Source organism: Emys orbicularis, chromosome 6 (genome assembly GCF_028017835.1).
Source record: "Emys orbicularis isolate rEmyOrb1 chromosome 6, rEmyOrb1.hap1, whole genome shotgun sequence".
Lineage (NCBI taxonomy): Eukaryota > Metazoa > Chordata > Testudines > Emydidae > Emys > Emys orbicularis.
Window position 1 is genome coordinate 83,374,090 of NC_088688.1, and position 24,700 is coordinate 83,398,789.

Here is a 24,700-nt window from a genome sequence, read left to right on the forward strand (position 1 = left end):
TGGTACAGACAATCTTAAGAGCAATCCTAGTTGACACTATTTTGGTTACACATGCTAGTAAAGCAGTGGTTCCCAAACTTTAACAGCCCGCCAACCCCTTTCTCTAAATTGTGAAATCTCGTGAACCCCCTTCTAAAAATGAATATTTCCAGGATTTTAAATTTAAATTTCCTCAGTGTGATGGATGCGCTTGCTTTGCTCTGCATAGCTCTTTGAAGTCCGGAACCTTTGGAGAAAGATAAAGTCTCAGGTCTGGTTCGGCATCAAGTCTGTTTCTGTATTTCGTTTTCAGATGTGCATACGAGGAAAACACTTTCTCGCATAAGTATGTTGTTGAAAAAGGTAACAAAACTGCAGCAGCTTTTTCTGCCAGAAGGGGGTACTCGTTTCTTAAACTCAGCCAAAAGTTGATCAATGACAGATTTCTGAAACTCCTTCTCAGTTCGTAATCACAGGAGATCTCAATCAATTTCTCTTTTTCCTCAGTGTTCAATATCTGTGTTGAGAAAGTGGTATCATCAAAAGGGTTGCGAATCCAGTCATTATCGCCTGATATAGCTGGAAAGTAATCCCTGAATGTTGTGCAAAGTCCTTTTAGGTGTGCAGTTATATTGGTTTTAGTGCACTGATCCAACTGAAGTTTATGTTCTGCCAGGAAGTCATGAAGATTACTGAAACACTCAGTTTGATTGTTTTCCAAACAACTTTCCCAGAACTGCAACTTCTTTATCATGGATTCAACTCGGTCTTGCACATTGAAAACTGTTATATTGAGACCTTGAAGAGATAAATTTAGGTCATTAATTCTTGAGAAAATATCTGCTAAATAAGCTAGGCTCTGGAGCAAGACATTATTTTCCATACAGCTGGCAAGGTGGAAAGGGTGGCTGTTGAAAAAAACTAGGATTTCCGTTCTAAGCTCAAACAAGCGCACCAGGATTTTGCCCCGTGAGAGCCATCTAACTTCAGTATGGGTCAACAGACTATCGTGTATACTACCCATTTCTTCACAAAGTACGTGAAATATTCTGGAATTTGTTGGCCGTGATTTTATGAAATTCACCATTTTCACTGCATTGTCCAGCACTTCCTTCAGTCCCTCAGGCATGTGTTTTGTTGCGAGGGCTTGTCTATGGATGCTGCAATGAGTCCAAGAGACTTTTGATGCAACCTTTTTTGTTCGAGCTACAAATCCAGTATACTTCCCCGTCATTGATGTGGCCCCATCAGTGCAAATGCCTAGGCAACGGGACCAATCTATTTCCTTTTCTTGAAAATATGCATTAGTCAGATTGAAGATATCTTCTCCAGTTGTACGTTCTTCCAGTGGTCGGCAAAACAACAAGTCTTCTTCAACCAGACCTTCATTCACATAACGTACAAACAGTAGCAAAATAGCTAGATTAGCTACACCAGTTGATTCATCCAACTGTATAGCATAATATGGACTATTTTTCACTCTCTGTACAATTGTGGTCTCTACGTTATTTGACATGTCATTAATTCTTCGTGATAACGTATTATTGGACAAAGGTACCATATCAATCCTTTTTGCAGCCTTTTCTCCGAGCATGCAATGAACTACGTCTTTTATACATGGACCAATCAAGCTCTCTGCTATGGTATGGGCTTCTGATGCTTTAGCTACTCGGTAGCTCACGCGGTATGATGCTTCAAGTGCATTTTCATTATCAGTACTTGCTTTGGATATAAAACTGGTAATGTCACTTTTCCTCTCAGCTAATTTTCGCTTGAAAAAATCAACAGGCTTGTCGAGTTGTGCAGGATGCCTAGTTTCTAAATGGCGCCGAAATAGAGAAGGTTTGAGGCTGCTGTTTGCTAGAACATCACCACAAATCGCACACAGTGGTTTTGGACATTCTTGATCACCAATGCATGTAAAGCCATATTTTATATAATCATCATCATATTTTCTTTTCTTTGTAAGTGACTTTGCAGGACCATCATGATCATTAGACATAGATTTTCCACAGTGTGGACTTGAGGAAACACTAGCTGATTCTTGCGTCTTTACACTTTCCTTTTTCAGCCACTTATCCATTGAACTTGTGTACAAAAGTTCTAATAAAAACAACACAGAGAGACTGCTAACAACCAACAAACTAGAAAATGAGAAGATTCACTCAAGTCTCACTGAAGCAAAACAGCACTCCAGAGAGAATGACAATTACAGAGGTACCTTAACACTGCTACACTGGCTACAACGTGCTTCCGGCTGGTTTGGCTCCCAAACAGCTTTTCTTCCGCCACGAGGTTTCTCCCTAGGAGGGTGTCCTGCGAGGGACAAATTAGCTTGGACCACCCCCCACGTACAGCATTGCTCCTGCTAACTCTGCCCTCCATGCCAACTTCCCCTGTCTGACAAAGACAGGAGTCCGAGCTGCCACCTGCAGGTCTGGGGGTCTCAGCTGCCAACCTGCCCACCACAGGGCTCAGGCTACTGGCCCCGCACCAGGGCCTGGGCTGCTGGATCCACACTCCCTGGGGCTCCTGCTGGACCCCATTGACCGCCCCAGTCAACTGAGCTCCACTGAGCTTGTGCTGCAGGTCCCGCTGACCGCTGGGGCTCGGGCTGCCGGCCCCAACTGCCCGGCCCCGCTCTCCCTGAGGCTCGGGCTGCCGGCTCCCCCGCTGACGGGGGCAGGGCTTGGGCTGCCGGCCCCAACTGCCTGGCCCCGCTCTCAAGGGGCTCGGGGCTGCCGGCCCCGCCGGAGCGCTGGGGCTCGGGCTGCCGGCTCCCCTGCTGACAGGGGCAGGGCTTGGGCTGCCAGCCCCAAGTGCCCGGCCCCGCTTTCCCTGGGGCTCGGGGCTCCCAGCTCCGCCGGAGGGCTGGGGCTCAGGGCTGCCGGCTCCCCCGCTGACGGGGGCAGGGCTCGGGCTGCCGGCCCCAATTGCCCGGCCCCATTCTCAAGGCGCTCGGGGCTGCCAGCCCCACCGGAGCACTGGGGCTCGGGCTGCCGGCTCCCCCGCTGACGGGGGCAGGGCTTGGGCTGCCAGCCCCAACTGCACGGCCCTGCTCTCCCTGGGGCTCTGGTTGTCTGCCCTGCAACCAGGTCCCACCTGCTGCCTCCAATGCCGGGGTCCTCTGGCCACCATTAAAGAATTTTTTCTTGCGAACCCCCTGTAACGTTCTGCGAACCCCCCAGGGGTAATTGTTCGTGTATTAATATATTCAGGGCTAAATATCAAGAGAATAGTGTGCAAGTCACTTTATCCAGGTATTATGGGAGGATTTTCAAATATAGTCACCTTAATTGTGTCCATAAAATAGGCATGTGTGACAGGGTGTACCAGACCCTTTGAGGCCCTCTGGACAATCCTGTGGTCCTACAACACCCAGCCCCAGAAAAAGGCAGTAGAGTGGGATCCTTCAAACCTAGAGAGGCTGCAGGGGAGGCAGCCAATCAGAGCCTAGAAGGCTCATATAAAATGAGTTGCAGGGACTAGACAGCTTAGTTGCTGGCTGGAGCCAGAGGAGGAAGGATGCTGTTCCTGGCTGACTGAGGAAGCTGCAGCATCTGGACAGAGCAGTTGCAGGCTGGGAGACTCCACAGGTACAGAGATTGGCGAGAAACCCTGCCTAAGCAGGGTAGGACTGTGAAGTTCTCCAGGCACAGAGGCCTGGGAGAGAGAGCCCTGACAAGAAGGGCCAGAGACTTTTTAGAAGCTCACCAGGTGAAGGGGCCTGTGAGAAAGAACCTTGAGAGAACAGGGCAGATATTGTTACAGACTCTTTAGGCAAGGAGACCTGGGAGAAACTCTGCTTAAACAGGGAACAGGCTGAGGACCCAAGAAGCTGATGGGACAGAGTGGGAAGCAGCCCAGGGAATGCAACAATAGATACTAGCAGAGGAAGCAGCAGATGGCTGCTAGTTGTAGGGACCCTGGGTTGGGACCTGGAGTCTCCCCTCCCCCACCAGCCACAGGCAAAGTAGCCAAGGGCTGAGGCAGCAACAAGTTTCGTTTGAAGCCTGAGTAGGGGGCAAGTGCTTAAACAGACCCAGAGACAGGACTGAGGACTTTGTGGAGGGGCCAACCTTTCATTAGACAGTGTTACCCCAGAAGGGGTTTGTTTTCCGCTTGTTTTATATACAGACTGCATGTTACTCGGCCGGAGGGCTGAGTCACTGAAAACCCAGGGAAAAGGGAAACAGCCAGCAGAAGGCCACCCCTTTACAGCATGCAAATTCACAAACAGATAATTGCACATGCAAAATATGCAGTTGGAGGGAGATCCAAAATAGATATTATCACCCATGCCCATTTTGCACACACAAGTACCTTTTTGCACCCGCATGCATATATTTTGCAGATGCAATTAGGCACTTATTTTTCAGACTGTCTCTCTGTGTAATGGCACATTCATCTTTGGCATGGAAAAAACTATTTCAAAGAATGTATTTATCTCTGTTCAAGTTTTCTGCAGAAAGAGAACACTATATTTTATCAGACCTTTATTATATATCAATAAAACAACTTAAGGCCAAGTTTTTCAAAAACAGTTGCATAAAGTTAGGTTTCTAAATCCATTTTTAGGCACCTGAATAAGTGACTTTATTTTCCAAACTGTGGAGCTTCTAACAGTTCTCACTGATGTCAATGGGAGCTACAGAAGGTTCAGTACTTCTGCAAATCAGACCACTTAGTTAGGTGCCTAAAAATGGATCTAGGAGCCTAACTTTAGGCATCCATTTTGGAAAACTTTGGCTTAAGTATTTAACTTCAACTGAAAACTTTTATACATGGGGGAAATGTCATTTTCAATGTTGACAACTTTTATTTTTTTCCTACCTAGCACAAAGGATGTGCCTAGGATTTGAATGTAATGTCTGGGCCAAGCAATATTTTGCTTTGAGCCAACCAAATTGTGATTTTTTTCCCCATGTAATACAGTCTTGTAAACAGAAGATATTTTAAGTCTTTGCATACTGGGTCTGTAAAGTCAGTGAATATTTGATTAAATGGTTTTTCCTTATTGAAATATTCATGAAGCTAATTTTCAACAATCAACAAAATCTAGTCATGTTTTTGAAAAAGAAAACATCTTTCCATATCTGCATGTTGAATATAAATCACAGAAAACCAAAAATAGCAGGGATCATTTTAATTTTTAATATACATTTCTAAATTTTTGGTTAGAATTTTACTCCCCAGTTCAACAAGGTACATTAGCAAGTGAGTAATCTCATTATGACTATTTTGACTTTTGTGGGACTACTCACACGGTTGAAGTTAGGCAGGTATTTATGTACCTTGCTGAATCAGACCTTAGTGAATGTAATGCTCATAAATTAAAGTGAAAGACCAAGTGTAATAGGCTACTGGTTTCCATAATTTTTTTTTCAGAAAAGTTTGTTTTGGTGAAAAGGAAATATTATATTTTCCCCTGGGCACCTGTTTTTAATCGTCAGTTTCCCTCTTTCTTTGAGATTGACTATACAAGATTGAATTTGATGCTGAATCTGGAATGTTACCCTGACAGTAGCAACCACTTTTGTATGTGATTCTATACATCTAACCACTTGTCGTGGAAAGAATCACCCACGCAGTGATTTTAGTTCACAGACTCAGAGCCTGAGGCCTTTATTGCAATACATACCAAACGCGTTGGGGTGTAGTTTTTTCAAACTCACACACCTAAAACATCTCACAAGCTGCTTTTATTCCATTAAACCACAAGCAGGGTACAAACAATACGTCATGAGTTAAGAAATTGGGGACCAATTATAAGCTGGGCATGGGGTGAACACGAGCTCGGGGGCAAATCACAGGCTGGGTTTGGGGTGATCACGAGCTAGGGTGTTGGGGTTGGGGTCAGTCCTCTCACCCCCCTCCCTACCCTCTGACTTAATTTCCGAGGAGTGGGTGTTTGTTTGGGTACATTTCTCAAGACTCGGACTATGTCATTTTCCGGGGGATTTCGGTAAGGGCTTAAGGGGGGGGCTAATTTGCAGATAGCTGGACTATGGAAAATTTTTCAAGCAGCAAGGATGATTAACTGTCTGCAAAACAATTTCTTAATATCGAGCATATTACGTTATTTCCGTAGCTTGCGGTTATCATATTTCTAAAGCTTTGCGGTTTCTTTAGCTTTTAGCCCTTAAACTTTTAGCCCTTAAACTTTGTATTTTTCCTTCTTTGTTGCTACTTTTGACTGGGCCTAACCTTACAAACTGATTTGAGCAGTTTGGTTCAGGCTTTTAGGCCTACCCCATTACCCACGAAAGTCCTCAGTATGGCAGATTTCTAGGGGAGATGTTTCAGGGTCTTCAGGCCCAGGATCTTGGTTATCAGAAAGAAGGCCACCCTGCTCTATTTCCCCACACACTTTAATATCACAGAGAAAAAAATCATTTTAAATAAGAGCCCTATTTACAGACACATGCATAACTAAAATGAAAGAAAATTATTGCTGTTTTCCTTCTTTATCACATCCTGCTTTTTTATTGAAGATGCAAAATACAGGCTGGACAGATGTCCATATCAAAACCTGACTTACATATTTCCATGTCTATCAGGGTAGATCCTAGATGGTGTGAATCAGTATAAGTCCATTGAAGTCAATGAAGCTACAACAATTTACACCAGGTCTGGCCCATCAGATGTTTTGAAAATGCAATTCAGATCTGGATGCTTTAACAATTTTACGCCAAAGGAAAGTCTGATTTGCAAGGGATTTTCTCTTTTCATAGCTCTTGATGTGAACTAGGGAAACACACTTTGTTTGAACTCTACAAACTCTTTTCTTTTATCTTGGTGATTATAGATTAATTCAAATAAACAGGTTTTTTTTAAAATTCACAAGTTGGAAAAGCCAAGTTAGAAAATGAAACATTTCAGGCATTAAAAATAAAATGTGTTGGCTATAAAAAGAGCAGTGATAGAGAAAGTTAGTTGTGTAAACGGTCACATTAAACAAGCCACATCTAGAGCTAACTTGCTCCTCCTTAGATTCATAGACTCACTTGTGGGGGCTTTGAATTGGCAAGGCCAGACATAGTTGTTTAAACTTGACTGTTTATTTAAATGACTGACCTTTCTCCTACTTGGCCATTTTTCTAGTATTATTTTTTTATACAGATAAACTGTTCTTGTGTCTAACTTGACTCTTTTAACATTTGAAATGTTTTGGAACAGATCGTGTACAGCATAAACCTGATCATGCAGTAAGTGCAAAAATAATTTGGAAAGCGCACTCCTGGTCAGAGTGAGTCAGCTGCAAATTTGGTCTATTGACAGTGTTAGTAATTCTAGTAGAAGCAAATAGAAACCACTTGCACATAAACAGAGAGAGTGGTGAGGAGAAATAATCTAGGTATTTCAGATGTAAAAGTACAGTAAACCAAAAGTTATCAACATATTTTTTCAAGGATGCTTTGATAACTAGTTTTCTTCTGGTGAGAAGATTTCAGGCTGGTATATATTGTTTTCAGCGATGACTTTTTGTCCATCATGTACCCACAACTGTTTTTTTTTTTTTAATGTTTCTTTACTGTGTTTAAGGAACCCAGCCTGTAATGTAAGGTGAAATATGAAGTCCACAGCTGGATTAGCCTGCTTCTTCAACTAAGAGTGATGAATTACTTCTCTTCTTTCTTCTTCTGAATTTTTTTAATTTAAACCAAAATTATCCAACTATAGTTTTAATGTATTACTGTTATCAACAATCATCATCCTTTTTATTTTAGGAATTAAACCAGGTACATTGTCACTGGAAGCTAAGTAATTTGGGCCAAATCTTGCTCACTTTACTCTTGCATCCTTGATGTAATCCCAAATGGGTGGTGCCCATTGTCTATAAAAATGAGGCTGCCCTTCAGTAGAGAATCCTCAGTAATCCACCTTGAAATGTTATGGATCAAATCCTGTCATCCTTACTCAGGCAAAATCTCCCCCTACAGTCCATGTTAACTCTGGCTGAATAAAGATGTTTTGATAGGGCTCTGTGAAAATAAATTTTCTCTCTTAGTTGGTCTGACTGGATCCAGTTTATATTCTGTTGATTAGTTGATGCTGCAGTATACAGTATGCTATAATGCAGGGAGGTTTCTGGCTTTGATTGACTGTTCCTTGGCTCCTTGCTCAAAATCAGTGAGCAACCATTTAAGTCCTGATTTAGAGTCGAGTCCATATTCTGCATGCCTTCTGATGTAACTCATGCAGAGGATGTATTAGTAGCAGCACTGCAATGTATGACTAATTCTTTCTCTATTATGATGACTCACTGTTTGTTGTTCTAAGAAACAGTCATTTTAAGTCATGGTTCCCACTTTAGGTTGTTTTTTGTTTTTCCCCATATATATTATTTATCAGTCTAACCAGAGACAAGATATTTCTAAATAAATTGTCCTCCAGTATCTTTCATCAAGTATTGCCTGAAGAATTTTGATATGAGGATTTAAGAAAAGATTGTTGAGGTACCAAACATGATGATTTAGCATTTGAAAGACATACTCTCTCAAAGCTACAGTTAAAGCACAGTTGCCCTTTACTGTGTGTAAAGAAATGTTCTATCCAATCATGTTAATTAATCATGTCTTCCTTGTTTAACTGTGTCTAACTGTTCACCATTACATGTTTCATGTCATTATCTTAACTACAAACCCCAAAACTTCTGCTTTCTTGGTTATAGATAATTTAATCTGTGAAACAAAACAAATCAAATAGATTTTAAGGATCTTGGTGAAATATAGGTACATTCTTCTTTATTTAATATTGTTTGAGGATTGCTTTCATAGCCAAACATACAGCTGAGATACTTCAGTTTGCTGATTTTGCTTCTTTTTAAGACCCTGCAGTTGTTCTCTGTTTTATAGTTCACACATAGTATGTTTTACTGTGTCATTAAGCCCATGAAATAAAATTGTTGTATCCTACAGCAAAGTTAGCTGTTTTAAACAATGTTTCCTTTGAAAATGCCATCCAGAAGTACATTTTTGTGGCCTACATTTCAGCTTAGTGAAAGGATTGTTTTTAATTGTTTTGGGCTGTTTTAGTTAGTATAACTACATTTTTCTATCTTCTCCTTACCCCCCCCCCCTTTTTTTTCTGCTTAGTCATTACTTGTATTCTTTAAAGTGTGATACCTTTAATGTCCATGTGCTCTGTGATGCCTAAGCTGGCTGTGTCATTATTGCCTGGTAAAAAAAAAGAAATATAGATTTAAGACCTAGTCTAATCTTTCTATCAGATAGATATTGGCATGCACCTTACTTTGAAAAACTTCCTCCTTGGTAGCCATGACACCCAGTGATGACTTCTGGGGCATTTCAAGCAAATTTGGAAGAGCAAGTAACATAGAGACTAAAAAGAATGTTTCTTGATGTTTAGTTGCAGCATATTTCTCTGCTTAATGCCCCCTACAGCCTAGATAAGAAAAGCATTCTGCAAATACCCAGTTTAGGTTTAGGCCTGGTTATTCACTTTTAAGTGTGTTATGTATTTGTGTGTATATGGGCTTGTAGTGGAAAGAGTTAAATAATTAAAGTAAAATAATTAATCATGTAAAATAATGTTTTCTTTTAGTCTCATTTTTGTGTGTGTATATGTTCATACCCTTTCAATGTAAGGATGTCTTTTTGGGAAAGAAGCAAGGTTTGTTTAACTTTTGAAGGCCTCTTTTATATCAAGAACCAGAAGCTACTTTGGATTTCTCACCACCCACCCCTTTCCCCAATAAGATCATTTCATCTCAATTAACTGAATGAACTGAGGAGCAGATTCCAAAGGACAGAAGAGAAGAAATTTTTTTTGCCTGCAGGAGAGCAAGCCATTAGGTGCTATCCACCCAGGCAAGTACCCCTGTGAAGAGGTTGACTTGGCCTTCAGATCCTGTCAAGGAATTTACCCCTAGATATCTCCCAAGGTGTCATCAAAAGAGTTTATCCAGCAACAGGGTTTTTTGACAAAGTAATAGAGCCACCAAAAATAAGGAACTACCAAAGTAAATCAAGACTCTGGAGGCAACTGCAGACTGAAGCTGCCTTCATCATCTTTCCCTTGCTTGTCCCTTGAGGATCTACCTGATACGTCAGAAGAAAGGCTTCACGTTCAAGATACAAAGCCAAACAGGGTCAGCAGGTGAGGACTCCTCTTCATTCATCTCTCCCAGAAAGCATACTGAAAGCCCCTCATCTCCACCTCACACAGACCAGGTTTGGCTCAGTAGAGATAGCAGCACAGTCCAACTCTGTTGTTCTATGTGGGCTCATAGATTCCAGGATCTGTGGGTGCTCAGACTGACTAGAGCTTCTACAGAGTTTGTGAGAGTCCCACGGTAGGCCAAGATTCCTCACACAATGATGTTTGTGGGTGCAGACAAGTATAGGGTCACTCAGAATGTGGCATCTCTCACAATGAAAAGGGCAATAATAAAAATGCTACTGCCAGAAGTCATATTTATAAGCAATGTCTTCCTCTATTTTAAAGAGGAACTATGAGGTAGTGCTTTTAGGTGGGAGAGGGTGGATGTATTTCCCATTGTAAGAGAGCTATTCAAAGAACTGAATAGCTGGGTCATATAAAGATGCTTTACTCTGTGTCTGGAGAGCACTTAAATACTTTTTGTGAACTATTATTATTATTTATTATTTGTACTACTAGAGCACCCAGGATCCTTGGCCATGGACCTGGACCCCTCTATGCCAGGCACTGTAGAAGAACAAAAAGAGGGTCTCTGCCTCAAAAAACTTCAAATCTGACCATAAGACAAGAGAAAACAGATGGATACAGACAGAGCACAAAGAAACAATGAGACAATATTGGTCAGCAGGATAGGCTGTGGTCTCAGCACATTAGCAACCTCACTGTTATCAAGCTTTTTTGTAGGCATCATGGCAAAGGGTTGTTTTAAGGAGAAGGAAGAGGCTTTGCAGATGTCTAAGGGGAGCTCCTTTGGGACAGCATGGGGGAAAGCACAAAGGTTCTTGTTTAAAAATTTAATGAATGGGCGATGGAGGATAGTATCATGGGTTGTAAGGTGTGTTACCACTTGAAAGAAGTAGCTTGTGATTGTGAAGCAAATGCACATATTAGCAGTCAGCCTGTGTTGCTGGACTGGCTGTTGTTTATGTCCGAGCAACGTCCACAGCATCTCCAAAATCTCCATTCTAATCCCCTCTTAATACATTCTCTGATTGAGAAAAAAGCGTAAGAGAGCTTGTACATCACTCTCAAACGCAGCACACTGCTAAAGAGGAGGCTTGTGAATCCTATGCACTCAAAAGTTAAATAGATCCAAATCTGTGAATCACAGGAACAGTTACCATTTACTTCAGTTCGTATCCCTCCCGCTAATATACTCTGCTGTGTGAATGACAGAATGACTTTATCAGGAGAATTCTGTGTGATCTACTTTTGCTTTTCATGTTGTCTCCTGCTGCATATTTGAATATCTTAGAAGTAGGGAAAGTGAAAACATTAAGACCAGGACTGTGCAGCATTTAGAAATATTTCAATGTGTAAAATACAATTTGTATGGATGTCTGAAACAAACATTATGCCTGATGAATCTGCAGGAGTTCTCTGAATACATTACTAAATTGGCTGGCAGAAGTGAAGCAAAGCTTTGGCTTGTTTCAAAAATTCAAATACTTTTATTGAGAAGACAAAACGCAAAGTACTATATCACAGAGAAAAAGAGTAGTAACTCTTAAAAAGCAGTGTTTTATATTGAATACAGTATTTTGATCTCTTTGTCCTGGGCTTTTCTTATATCTTTCACTTCCCTTTAAAAAAAAATCCTCTCAAAAGCAAAAGAACAAAAATTACCTCCCAGTGCCTTTAAAAATAAATGTATCTCCATAACATTTTTGTGAATTGCAAGGCTTTGTTTGTGTAGTTCCTACATACCTCTCCAGCCCATTTGCAAGAGTCAGATAAATATTGAAAATTTTCTATGTTTGCATTAAGCTTCATTACATAGTCATGGTAAGTCTGCCAGGTCATCCCCAGGTCTCAATATCTGTTGTTTGGTGATTTGGATAATTTGGACATTACTATAACATGCAGCTTCTGTTGTATCCATTCCTCCTCCCATGGCAAAATAGGTAGTTTCCACACCTGATGTTATAAAAATTTTCCTGCTAATATCAGGTAATTGCACAAGTCCCAGTAGAAAGACAATATTGACAACTTAGGGTATTGTCCTAACAAGTAAATAGTGGGTTCAAGAGGGAGTTGCAAAGTTAATACCCAAAATGAATTATTGAATTATACTCCAAAAGATTTGAAATTGCAGACATGAATCTATAAATGAGCCTTGTTTCCCATACCCTGTCTAATACAGGAAGCAGACAATTTCTGACATAAAAGAAATCTACAGAGAGATCGTATTTCTTCTAAGGTTTCATTTGTGTCTTCATAACTTCATAGAATTAGAGACATTTATGCATGTTACTCCCTATTGGTATGAGAACAACTTTGTGTTATGGAGTGTACAGCTTTTTTCATACAGAAGACCCCACCGCAGTCCTAATGGAAGCATTGGTAATCTCACTTTTGTTATATGCATCATGATATTTTAAACACTTAACCAATGTTCCTGTGCTCTAGTTGATACTTCCAAATATGTATAAAGGTACTTTCATTCCACACTCTCTCCAGCAGCCATCTGACACATCTTTGTAAATTATCTCTACATAAGAGGTTATGTGATCACTGAAATAGTAACTTATAATTGTATTTTATTATACAAATATATAGAAGAGGAAGTTGCCATATGTCAAATAAGGGGTCAGTGGGAATTTCTGTATCTAAATTGCCTTTCCTGCTTACTTCTGTAATTAACTTTGTTCTCTGTATCAGGTTTAATAAGTTCACTATTGCATTTTGAAATGATGCCCTTGGAGCCTCTATAGAGTTCATTATCACCTTTTGGGTCTCTGTACATGGCCTGTTGACTTCCACCTTTCCCTCAGAGGTTTGAAATATAACTTGCAAAATTAAATTAAATTTAAATATTTGTGTTTTTCCTGTATTGGAAGTCCTTTGTAATGTGCCTGTGTCCAACCATTTCCTCCCCTTTTAATTAGCTGCTTTACTCTTTGAAGGCCTGCACTTTTCCATTTTCAAATAGCAGGATAGGTGTCTCTTGGAGGGAAGTTTGGATTGTACCCAATTGTTGTTAGAGTGGGAGAGACAGGTCTTGCTTTCATTTTTACTTTGTTCCAGATTGTTAAAGTAAGGGAAAAGATCAGAGGGGAGCTCTTTGGAGTAAGTGTCAGGTACTTTGGTAAATAAAAAAACATTTACCCTAGTGAAATCTCCTTTCTTCCTCCTTATTTAGTGTTCATTGCTATCCCCATTACATCTTGCTATGATCATCAATAGTTCCCCTGAAGAATGGAGCCAATTCTAGTCTATATAATATTTTTGATGAACCCTAGGGATCTTATTGCACCAAATCAAAAGTAAATGAATGACTGTAAAACTCTTTTTATCCTTTGAGTGGGATTAGCATTGGAAGTGTTTGAAATGAGACTGTAATTCCTGGATAGAGAGAGAGGTTATTTGTCACTGCTGTGATTCTACAAATCCACAATTGCTGGGATGTTTAAAGGAGTCTAAGGGAGTTAGGCACCCAACACCCATTGAAAATCTTTAGGCTACTTTGAAAATCCCAATCAGTATTGTAGTTTGTCCCATATTATTAAATCTCCCTAAAGTGTTTATAATAAAGGTACATAGTTTGTATCCTAAATGGTTACAGTTTGACAGAGTTATAAGCAATTGAAAACCAGGTCTTTTAATGGGAAGTGTCTGGCAACCTCAACTATAGGTGGCTCAGGGGTCTCAAACACGCGGCCCGCGGGGTTGTTTTCTGTGGCCTGCGAGCTCCTCGCGGCCCCCCCCCCCCAGCGTTTACCTAGAGCGGCTCCAGCCCGACGCGCACCGGGGGAAGGGCAGGCTCCCTGCCTGCCCTGCTCCCTGCCGCTCCAGGAAGAGGCCGGAACATGGAGAAGGGAGGGCACAGGGCTCTGTATGTTGCTCTTGCTTCAGGCAGCACCCCCAGCAGCTCCCATTGGCCGCAGTTCCCCGTTCCCGACCAATGGGAGCTGCTGGGGGTGGTGCCTGAAGCAACAGCAACACACAGACCCCTGTGCCCCTCCTCCCCCAGGTTCTGGCCACTTCCCGGAGCGGTGCGGGGACAGGCAGACAGGCGTCCTGCCCTGCCCCCAGTGCGTGTTGGTCCGGAGCCCGCCCCCTGAGCCCCTCCTGCAGCCCAACCCCCTGCTATACCCCACACCCCTCCTGCACCCCACACCCCAACTTCCTGCCCTGAGCCACCACCACACCCCTCCTGCCCTCCCTGGGGGCAGGAAGGGGGCAGAGTTGGGGTGGGGATTTCAGGGAAGGGGTTGGAATGGGGGCAGAGCCTCATGGAAGGGGTGGAGTGGGGGCGGGGCCAAGGGTGGCGGGGGGAGGTGTCAGTAATGCGGCCCTCGGCCAATGTACTAGTCCTCATGTGGCCCTCGTGGTCATTTGAGTTTGAGACCCCTGCACTAGCTCCACTGCCTATAATAACGTACCCAGCTTGAAGGTAATACGAGCCTCTATACACTTGATAGCAAGATTTTTTGCCCAGCCAGTCTTGCCATTTTTTAAGGATTTTTGGGATGACTTGCTTTATTCCATCTGTATTCCATTTCCCAGTAGTATGGTTTGGTTTTAAAGGGAGACAATCCAAAGCCTTCTGCCATTCTGGGCCTCACTGACAGTGAACTTTTGGTGTTTAGCTCAGTGAACTTTTGGTGTTTTCTTTTACCAATTATAATCTTTTAAAGCTGCATGTAACCTCTTTAAAAGATTGGGGGTTTGACTGGACAAAGGGTAGGGTCATCATCTGCATTATGCTGATATGTTCCAGCCAGCTACTCATTAAGCCTAACCAGTTTGAAAGGTCTTTCTGTATTTTATCTGATCAGGTTAAAAAAAAATGTGTAAAAGATGAGCTGGGTCAGGTGTAAGGATTATGCCCAGGTATGCATGTCTTTCACTGGTACTCTGAAAGGGCAGGTTGCTCTTAATCTTTATTTTGAAACCTTTCTCTCAGCTATGATCATGGCAGCAAATTTTTCAAAGTTCACTTTTAATCTCTGTTTTCCTACATTCCTATGCCTATATGGATACATTTACTGATTCTATTGCATTAGCCAGAGATAGCAACCATTTCAGCATATTTGGCTATATCTCTCTGTCGCATTCCTTGTACGTGTATCTTTCCCAAACAGGAAGGTTAAAAAGTACTGGGGAAAGAGTTCAACCTTGTCTGGGTCCTTTTCCCAAGGGGAAAATGGGTGTCGGGAGGTGGGGGGAGAGTGATCTTCCTTTGTTTATGAAAAATTGTGATCTCAGTTCCACACCTGGCACAAATGCAATTCTAGAAGTCAGATTCCAAACCCCATTGCCTTTCACACTTTTGACCTTACCTTTGTCCCTATTGACATGACACAGGCTGTTGTGTCATCTGACAATGTCACTATCATTCTTCCACTGACTGCATCCTTGACCTGTCAGATGGTATGTCAGGGGCCGGCCAGTAATAAAACCTACTTGATCCCCACTAATCAAGAACTTTATGCACTTTTCCAATCTGTTTGCCAAACTGAAAATATTTTAATATTGAGATGGCATGGCAACTGGTGTGCAGATTTCCTGGTTTACCTTTCTTCAAGATGACAATAATATTTGCATCAGATGTACTCTGTTTTAGCTGCCCTTGACTTAAAAACATCATTAAAGAGTCTAAATAGCACAGAAGAAGGTGTATCTACTAATAGCTTAAAAAGCTCAGCTAGGAATCCATCTGTGCCTGTGGCTTTTCCTATTGATACAAATTTAATTATCTGGCTAATTTCCTGAGGCAGAATTTCTGCCACTATCTAAGCTGCTGTATCTAATTTAGTAAGGGGTTTCCCCTTCAAGAGTGCTACAACTGAGGCATTTGGTTTGGTGGAGGAATGTAACTTTTGTTTAAAAAAAAAATCTATAATTTAGGTATAATGGCCTTCATATTAGCTAGATGAGTCTTTGCTTTGTCTGTATATTCATTAGTTCTATCTACCACAGTTGCTTCCACAACTATGAAATCAATGTTCTGTCTGCTTTACTAGTTTTTCTAAGAAATCTCTCTGTGAGATGGATGAGGTACTCTCTTTTATTAATCTCTGTTCATTTCCCCTCATATTGTTGTTACCAATTTTACTCAGAAAGTTTTTCAGGTTCATCACCCCAATCAAATGGCTGAATGGCATATTTTACGTAATACAGCTGGTAGTGGTATCATTTGAAACACAATGCTGGGTAATACAGTTGGTAGCTAAAAATAACTATGGGGACGATTGTCTAAAGCAGAGCATAACACAGAGGACGAATCAGTTGAGATGGAGGGATAGCTTTATAAAATTATACATAAGAACCTGAAAGAGGAACAGTGAGGGCTGTCAATAATGAGTTAAATTAATTCAAGAACAAGTAAGCTTGGGTGACAGATTCTGGAGAGGACAAGCCCATCACCATTTCAGGCAGAATTCCTGACCATGGGCAAGTAACTTACTATCTATTTGCCTCACTTTCTCCATCTGTGGAATGGGGGATAATTACCTCCCAGTTAATTGTGAGACTAATTCAATTAATTAGCATTTTAAATTGGATGAAAGATGCTATAAGAATGCAAAGTATTAATATTGGATTACATCAGAGTTTTATTCTGTTTTTGCTTATCCAGGTAAAATTCCATTTACTTCACTGTGAAGTAAAAATTGACTTTTTCTCATTATAAAATAATGGTGTAACTAGCCAAAGGCAACAGCAGAAACCAGCAGTCCAAATGCAACTACATGGATTTTGCAGATTTGTCCTAGTGTTTTAATATTCTAATTTTCCAAACCACTGTGTAGAGAATCCTGCATTCATATGATTATCCCTGTCAAAGCACCTGCCAAGAAAAGAGGGAGGAAGGAGAGTACAAAGACAACATAGTAGTAAACAAGGGATTTGAAAATGTGAGCAGGAAGGGAAGTAAGCATGGAAAATATTAGAGAAGAGGTTCTGAAAGTGGAGCTGTCAGTTGTACCTCCCTCCTGTGATACTACCTGAATTGCTTCAGTTGAAACTTAGTGCACAATGTCAAAGTATAAATAATGCATTTCCTGACTTCTTATGTATCTCAGAACTATTTTGTACTATCAGGCTTAGATCAGGAGATAGAAAGCAAACTGACTCAGCTGACTTCATCATGCACACTAGTGCTCTAAGAAATTGTGGCTGCAATTAAATTCAAGGAAACTGTATTCTGTAGCTAGGGGAGTTCAGTAAATACTTTACGGAGTAGCTAATCCTTCTTTTACTGATTGCTTCAATTAGTTTTTTACATTTTCAAACAAACAGCAACATTTTCTGTAGTGTCTAATTTAAAGTGTCTTTGAGCAGTACTTGGCAACAACATTATGTTGCAGCTTTTAGCAGTTATAGCTTTGTTTTCCATACTCAGCTATGGTGTGAAGCAACAGCCCCATGCTAGAGATGCTGCAGAGCCATATTCCCCCACTGTGGAACCCCTCAACAGGGTGTAGTGTGCGCTTCTCTCTGCAACTGACCAGTCCCAGATCCTTCTTCCTCCTTTTCCCTTTTGGAGTGGCTAGTGTTACTAGCAGTGTTGGTCTGGAGTATCCCTTGTACTATGGGGAGTGCATGGACTGGCTAGCCACATGTCTGCAAGAATACATTTCATTTTTGTATATAAAATGTACACTGTATGTATGTGTACATATATACAAACACGATCCTTTCTTCATCCTTTTTGTACTCAGTTCTTTGGTTAAATGTCTGTGATAGTCATTTTTCAAATAAATTACTGTGGTACAGCAGTGCAAGAGAGCAGCAGGAGAGTGGTAGATGGGAGGAATATAAACCCTAGGGCAAGGGTAGGCAACCTATGGCACGCGTGCCGAAGGCGGCACACGAGCTGATTTTCAGTGGCACTCACAATGCCTGGGTCCTGGCCACTGGTCCGGGGGCCTCTGCATTTTAATTTAATTTTAAATGAAGTTTCTTAAACATTTTAAAAACCTTATTTACTTTACATACAACAATAGTTTAGTTATGTATTATAAACTTATAGAAAAAGACCTTCTAAGAACGTCAAAATGCATTACTGGCACGCGAAACCTTAAATTAGAGTGAATAAATGAAGACGCGGCACACCACTTCTGAAAGGTTGCCGACCCCTGCCCTAGGGTGATCAAGGCCTTATTCCTTGGGGACTAGGGAAAGGTTCCTACAGGGTAATTGGAGTGCCTGGAGCCAATTAAGGCCCCGCCCAAGACCTAATAAACTCCCCCTGCTTCAGTCAGACAGAGAGAGGGAAGGAGAGCTGACTAGAGTTTGGAGGAGTATTGCTGTTAGCCAGGGAAGGGAAATCCTGCCTGAGCAGAGGGACTGCCCCGGCGCAGAGGACTAAGGGAAACCCTACCCAAGGGGGGAGAGGGTAAGCAGCCCGCAGAGCTGAAGGGGCTGGGACCTGGAGTAGGAAAGTGGACCTGGGTCCCTTCCCTGCTCCCCTCTCTTTCCCACCAGGGCACTAGAAGAGCCCACAATGCCCAAGAATAGGGGCAAGGGGCAGCACCCTTAACCACCACATCAAGAAAAACGTGGGACCCACCACAGTAGTGTTGGCCATTTGCTACACTACAAAATACAAAACATTAATATAGAGGACACAGCAAACTTCAGTCATCGTAAATTGTTGGCACGCAGCATGTTGCAACTCTTGCTTCTTAGAGAGCTTCATGAATTGTTTAAAAAAAAAAAAAAAAAAAGGAATTTCCCAAGCAAAAAAATATACATTTCCACCCAATTCAGTAAAAACATGCTGTGGCCTCTTTTCACTAGGAAGGCAGAGGAATATGGCATTTCACCCTTTTGACCTATTTCAGCAAAAATATGCCCATCCATGTAACCACATTTTAGTCTATTCTTGGTAAGCCTTCAACAGAGAGCCAAAAAACAATGAAGGCTGCACTGTGTGGGTCTCTTGCCTTTCCCATTGAATCTTGATTCAGAATAGACAAAATCCTATATTACCATTTTAATATTCTACCAAAAAAAAGCTATTTTTAATTTGTGAACTTCCATCTCAGGGATGTAAACATGACAGTCTCTTTAACATGCCTGGTGGGGAATTCTGCACTCCACATACATATATGACATAATCATGTGGTCATTTTACTGGAAACATTTTATGCCTTTCTGTTAGCATAATTTTCTGGTTCTTAAAGTATAGGTGTGAAGCAAGCAAATACTTAGGCATCTGACACATGCTGCCTGTTTCTTAGGTTGTTAGCCCTTCAGGGAAAGAGCCAGGTGTAGGTCTCTGTCTATACAACACTTAGCACACTTAATGCCCCAATCCTGACTGGGGCTTCTGGGTAATATGTAAGTTTTAAATAAGTATTTTTCTTCTGCAAGAAGTCCCTCCCCTGAGACATTAATGCCACACTGATGTCACTTACTGTTCTACACTTGATCACATCTGATCACAGTGTGATGCCTAAAATATACCTGAATGGCACTGGAAGCAAAGATGTGGCACTGGGTCTGACAATAAGAGTGACTATAGCTCAGGCCCAGCGACCTTGGGGGCAAGTCCTGGGTAAACAGTGGGCAAGCTTGGTCACAGTAAAGCCAAGGAGAGACTCTTGCTATCCATCTAGTCATCCACTTATTGTGAGAGGTAGGCAACACACCACAGTTGTATTAAACTCAGCCAAGAGTTTGATGGTTCTTTAGTGTTGGCAAATGTCAAAACAAAAGAGTTTGCATGCATGATATGTTGGAGGAGAGAGGCCAATTCCCTGAACCAGAAATCAAGCTGTTGGTTGAACCAGATCAACACTTTTGCCTTGTAGCAAAGCTCAGATGGGGCCTAATAGGTATTTTCTGCTTGTCGCAGCTGGCTATTGGTTTATTGTCAATCTACTTTGGGAAAATTCCATCACTTATATATTGATTGTAGCCATCTCTTGGCACATGGTCCGTTCCAGAGGTTATCACTGTAAGGTCACAAGAAAGTGCTTTTGTGATTTTACATCTTCTTGAGGGCAGAGGGAAGACTAACCTAGGCAAAATAAATGTGATGCAGTCATAATTGTGATCAGTAGGGGGTGCAAGAGCTATCAGCCCCCTGGTCTAGAAAGATAGTAAGCTTATGGCAAGGGGAGGCCCTAGACTAGCTGCCAGCAACTGGCGCCCTAGGCAAACCATGCAATCAGCGTCCCCTACCCCCAAACCTCCAGGGCAGATCTGGGCTGAGGTTTTTGGTAAACTGGGAAACATTTTGCCCCTTTTTTTCCTTTTAATGTTTAAGCATTTTTTTTAAAACAGAGGCTTAATTATTCAGTTTGTCCGTCCATCTGTCCAACCAATGTTTCTGAGATCAGATAAAATAGAGAGCCAAAATTTTCAGAATAAATTTGTACATGACAGCTAGATGATATTTCAGTCCGATTTCAAATAAAAATGCATTAAAAATGTGAATTATAATTTTTATTATTACAAATCCAAAATAATCTATTACACTATCCTGCTTTAACTGCCATTACCACCACATCCAATATAGAAAGAAATAAGAAAACTCTTCAATGAACTTTAACCTGTATTTGCAAAACACTCCGAATAAAAAACGCTCCGTGCTCTTAAAACATGACTTTTCTTGCTTTAAGTTTTGAAAATTCAGTCCCTACTTCTTTTAGATCCAATTTTCCAGCTATTTCATGCTCGATTGACATTGTGGCAAGTCCAACAAGTCTCTCTTGCACCATTGCTGAACACAGATATGTTTTTATCAATTTTAACTTTGAGAAGCTACGTTCCCCACTAGCTACGGAAACTGGCAAAGTTAAAAGAATGCATAGAGCTATAAAAATGTTTGGAAAACTGTCTGAGTTTATTTTCACAAACAAACTTCAGTACTTCTTCAGGAGTGGAATGTTTCTTACGTCGTCTTGAAAAAGCCTGAAGCTCACTACACAAATCTGTAGCATCAATGTCTTTTGAATTTTCATGAGTCAATGCTGACTTCAGTTTTATACAAAATTCTCTTATCTATTTTGCTGTTTTCTTTTGCAAGCTGTGGATATCATATAGAAAGCCAAATACTGACTCTAGCTGCTGCATCTGTTGAAATCTTTTGTTAACCGAGTGAATATCAGTATCAAGGACTGCGAAGTAGAAATTTACTTTGAACCTTTGTTTTGGGTTCTGAATGGGTGTGTCTCATCCTTCATATGAAAACTGCTGTTTCTTTTGCCGAATGCAAACTGGCTCTGGTTCAAATTCTGTCGGAAAGTCTATTTCTTCAGCAAGCTCGAGAGAATCTACCAGTGTTCTTTTGAACCCTTCATCACTTCTGAATTCCTCCAGAATATTTTTAGTTTGCTGCAGTTTTTGAATAGCAGAATGTATGTTCAAGTTATTTTCCTGAAGCTGCTTACTAGTGAGGTTAATCTCAAAAAGGATATTATACCACAAAATGAGTGAAGTCACAAATTTGAACTTGGAAAGGCCATTTGCAAAAGCTTCTGCATCTGAACGTGCCGTATTGCCAGATGATCCAGTAAAGGTAGTATCATCAGAAATTTCAATTAGGGCATCATAAATGTTTCCAAGTTCATAGCGAAGACTAAGAGCATCACTGCGACTCTCCCATCTTGTCTGACTAAGTGATTTCACAGTTAGAGAATTCACGTGGCGAGTCAGAATGTCCCAACAGCATGTTGAGCCTGAGAAAAACACACAAACACATTGCACCGGGTCTCAGAAACTGCTTGCCTCCAAACAGCATCTAGCAGCATCACTGACAACCAAATTGAGAGAATGTGCACTGCAAGGAACGAAAAAGGCCCTAGGATTGATTTCCATCATTCTCCTTTGCACACCATTGTCTTTATCCTTCATATTACTCCCATTATCATAGCCCATCCACGTAAGTTTTCAACAGATAATGACATTGTTTCAAGCTCTTGTAGAATAGTTTCAGTCATAAATGCTCCAGTCATCTCCTTCAGTGGTATGAAACCCAAAAAATGTTCCTTTATGAGCACTTCAACATTATCTTCATCTGCAGACTTTTCCATATCCCCAAAATGAATGATCATCGTCATTTGTTCAACATGCCTCACATCTGGTGTACAGTCCAGTATTATTGAAAAGTATTTTGCTGAATGGGCAGCTTCTACAATTTTTTTTTTATGGAGTTTGCTAGGATTTGAATCAGTTCATTCTGCATATTTTTTCCTAAGTAATGAACCTGTGTTTCATGATAAGTTATTTTACGTAGATGCTCCTTCATGACTGGATCAAACAAAGCTAGGTATTCAACAAATTTTAAAAGGTTTCCATTACCTGGAGTGTATAATTTTTCATTTCTGCTGCAGAATGCTAAATTTTGCCCACCAAGAACTCTCACTAAAGCAATCAGACGCTCTAATATTTGTGGCCAATATTCTTTTTTTTCCTTGATCACATGTAAATTTTCTTCATCGATAGTTTTGCCTTTTTTCAATCATAATTCAAATTCTTTCCAATTTTGAAAACATTCCAAATGTTCTGTACTTCTTTCATGTGAAGAGAGAATTGAAGATATGTTTTTCCAGTCCTTCGAACCATTTTCAGTAAGTGATGTACCAATTGCTTGATTTCTAACTTGCAGCAAAAGCAAAACACAGAGTCCTTCGACACTGAATATTGTAACCAGTTTCGATGAATTTCTTCCCCATTAATGAGTTTCCTCTTGTAATGCTGAGCAGAGAATTTTCTTTTATTTCCATCCTTAGGGAAGGGAAATTCATGAACTTGTTCGAGTCCATGTTCCACAAGAATTTGCCACACACTGTCATCACATCTGGGCCATGAAGCTGGGTCCCCATAGTGTAACTTGTTTGTAAAGTCCTCATCCTTTCTTCCTTCTACTTCATTTACTTCAATTTCTGCATGTCTCTCTGAAAGTGAATAAATTTTCTCCACTTCCATATCATTCTGATGCTGTGAGCTGCCTTCATCTAGAAGTAATTTTCCATCATCATGAGTTTCCAAACTGCTTTTTTGTGGATGTGAGCTACCCTCATCTCAAAGTAATATACCTTCATCTTGATGTTCCAAACTGTTTCCATGCAGATGTGAGCTAACCTCCTCTCCAAGTAAAATTCCTTCATCTGGATGCTGTGAACTGCTTCCAGCTTTATTTGGATTAAAGAGAAAATATTTCAGGAAGGATCCCTGCTGTTTTGCTTGGTCCTTTTCCTTCTCAGCCTTTCGTTTATGATACTCAGCTCCCGAGGGTTTTCTTTTTCGTCTTTCTGCCATGGGGCATTTGAATATTGTTTTGTACTGTGCTCCCGACTGCAAGCATTATAGTGTTAAGGATAGCTGACATATCACATGGTTGGCAATTTAAACCACATTGCAGCCATCGCAACACATCTTTTCACTGCTTAAAGGTTCAATGATTAGTAACATACACTCACTTACCTATTAAAACAGTTAGTTACAGCATTTACACGGAAATAAAATGACCTTTTTATATGTTATAACCTGACACTGGTTGTTTGGAACGTAATCCCCTTCCTCACGGTTACCCGCTTGGAGTGTGACATCATCATTTTCGTAGTCTATTAAGTGTTAACGCTGTTACTTTTCTTTTATGGACCTTATTTATTACATGTGAACCAGTTATAACAAAGAAAAGTTCATAATTATACAGCCTGATAATAACGCTAAGGTTTAATAACGCTTTTTGGATTTTGGATTTATAATACTGAAAGATGTTATTCTTTATTCTTTGGCACCAAGAAACACAATTTTCCACAGTATTCGCTGGATTCTTAATCATGTACCTGCGACGTGTGTTAAAATCACCGTTTGACTTGTATCAACTCATGAGATCTCCGCTCTACATGAATTTCTGGCTACGCGACCTTGATGTATATTCGAGTTAGGTGTCACTAGCATTGCAGCTCTTGCCACTGGCGGATGTGTTTCATTGTGGCTGAGTTATTGCTTAGCAAAATTGCGGAGTGGTCATCTTGATCCTATGTCGCAAATTGAAATTTTTTTTTGCTAAAATATTTATTTTTTGCAGTAAATAAAAGATTTGACATATTAATAAATTATCAGAAACGCAGATAAATGAATTATAATTCATATTCCCTCCATAGTGCACGGGAATTGAAATAATGACATCTTCATTATTTTATTTGTATTTTTTTCATCTTTTTCATTTTTCTTTCATTTTTTTTTTTTAAATTTGATTTTTTTCCTTGAGTTTGGTGCCCCCTTTAACTTGGCACCCTAGGCAACTGCCTAGTTCGCCTATATGGACGGGCCGCCCCTGCTCATGGCAAGTCTTGGTCTGATGGTCCTGACTTGTTTATCTTTATGGTATATTGTTAGGCTTATATATTTTCCTGGGCTTTTCCTGAAAGGGGCAGATGAGGGATATAGGATGGTTTGGTGATGGAGCCTGTTTTGCATGGAACTGCTAGAATAAGCAACTTGTATATTTGTTTAGATGGGGTCAGATATGCAGAAGACCAATTAGTCCTTCTGTTACAGCTATTAGAATCCTTTTTTGTATATTTTTATAGGGAATAGCCCTAGAGCCTTGAATGGGTGTTTTTAAAAT

The 24,700-nt window shown here is 40.8% G+C and overlaps 1 protein-coding gene across 1 annotated transcript; it reads right to left on the reverse strand.

Annotated features, from left to right (window-relative positions):
* Nucleotides 1-172: 172 nt before the first annotated feature.
* On the reverse strand, nt 173-23,382 carry LOC135879866 (zinc finger BED domain-containing protein 5-like). The gene is made up of 5 exons (XM_065405901.1): nt 23,160-23,382; nt 22,911-23,078; nt 21,624-21,800; nt 9,108-9,158; nt 173-2,082 (listed from the first exon to the last, which is right to left on the reverse strand). The coding sequence occupies exons 1-5, from the start codon at nt 23,380-23,382 to the stop codon at nt 173-175; spliced, it is 2,529 nt and encodes an 842-aa protein (XP_065261973.1).
* Nucleotides 23,383-24,700: the final 1,318 nt, after the last annotated feature.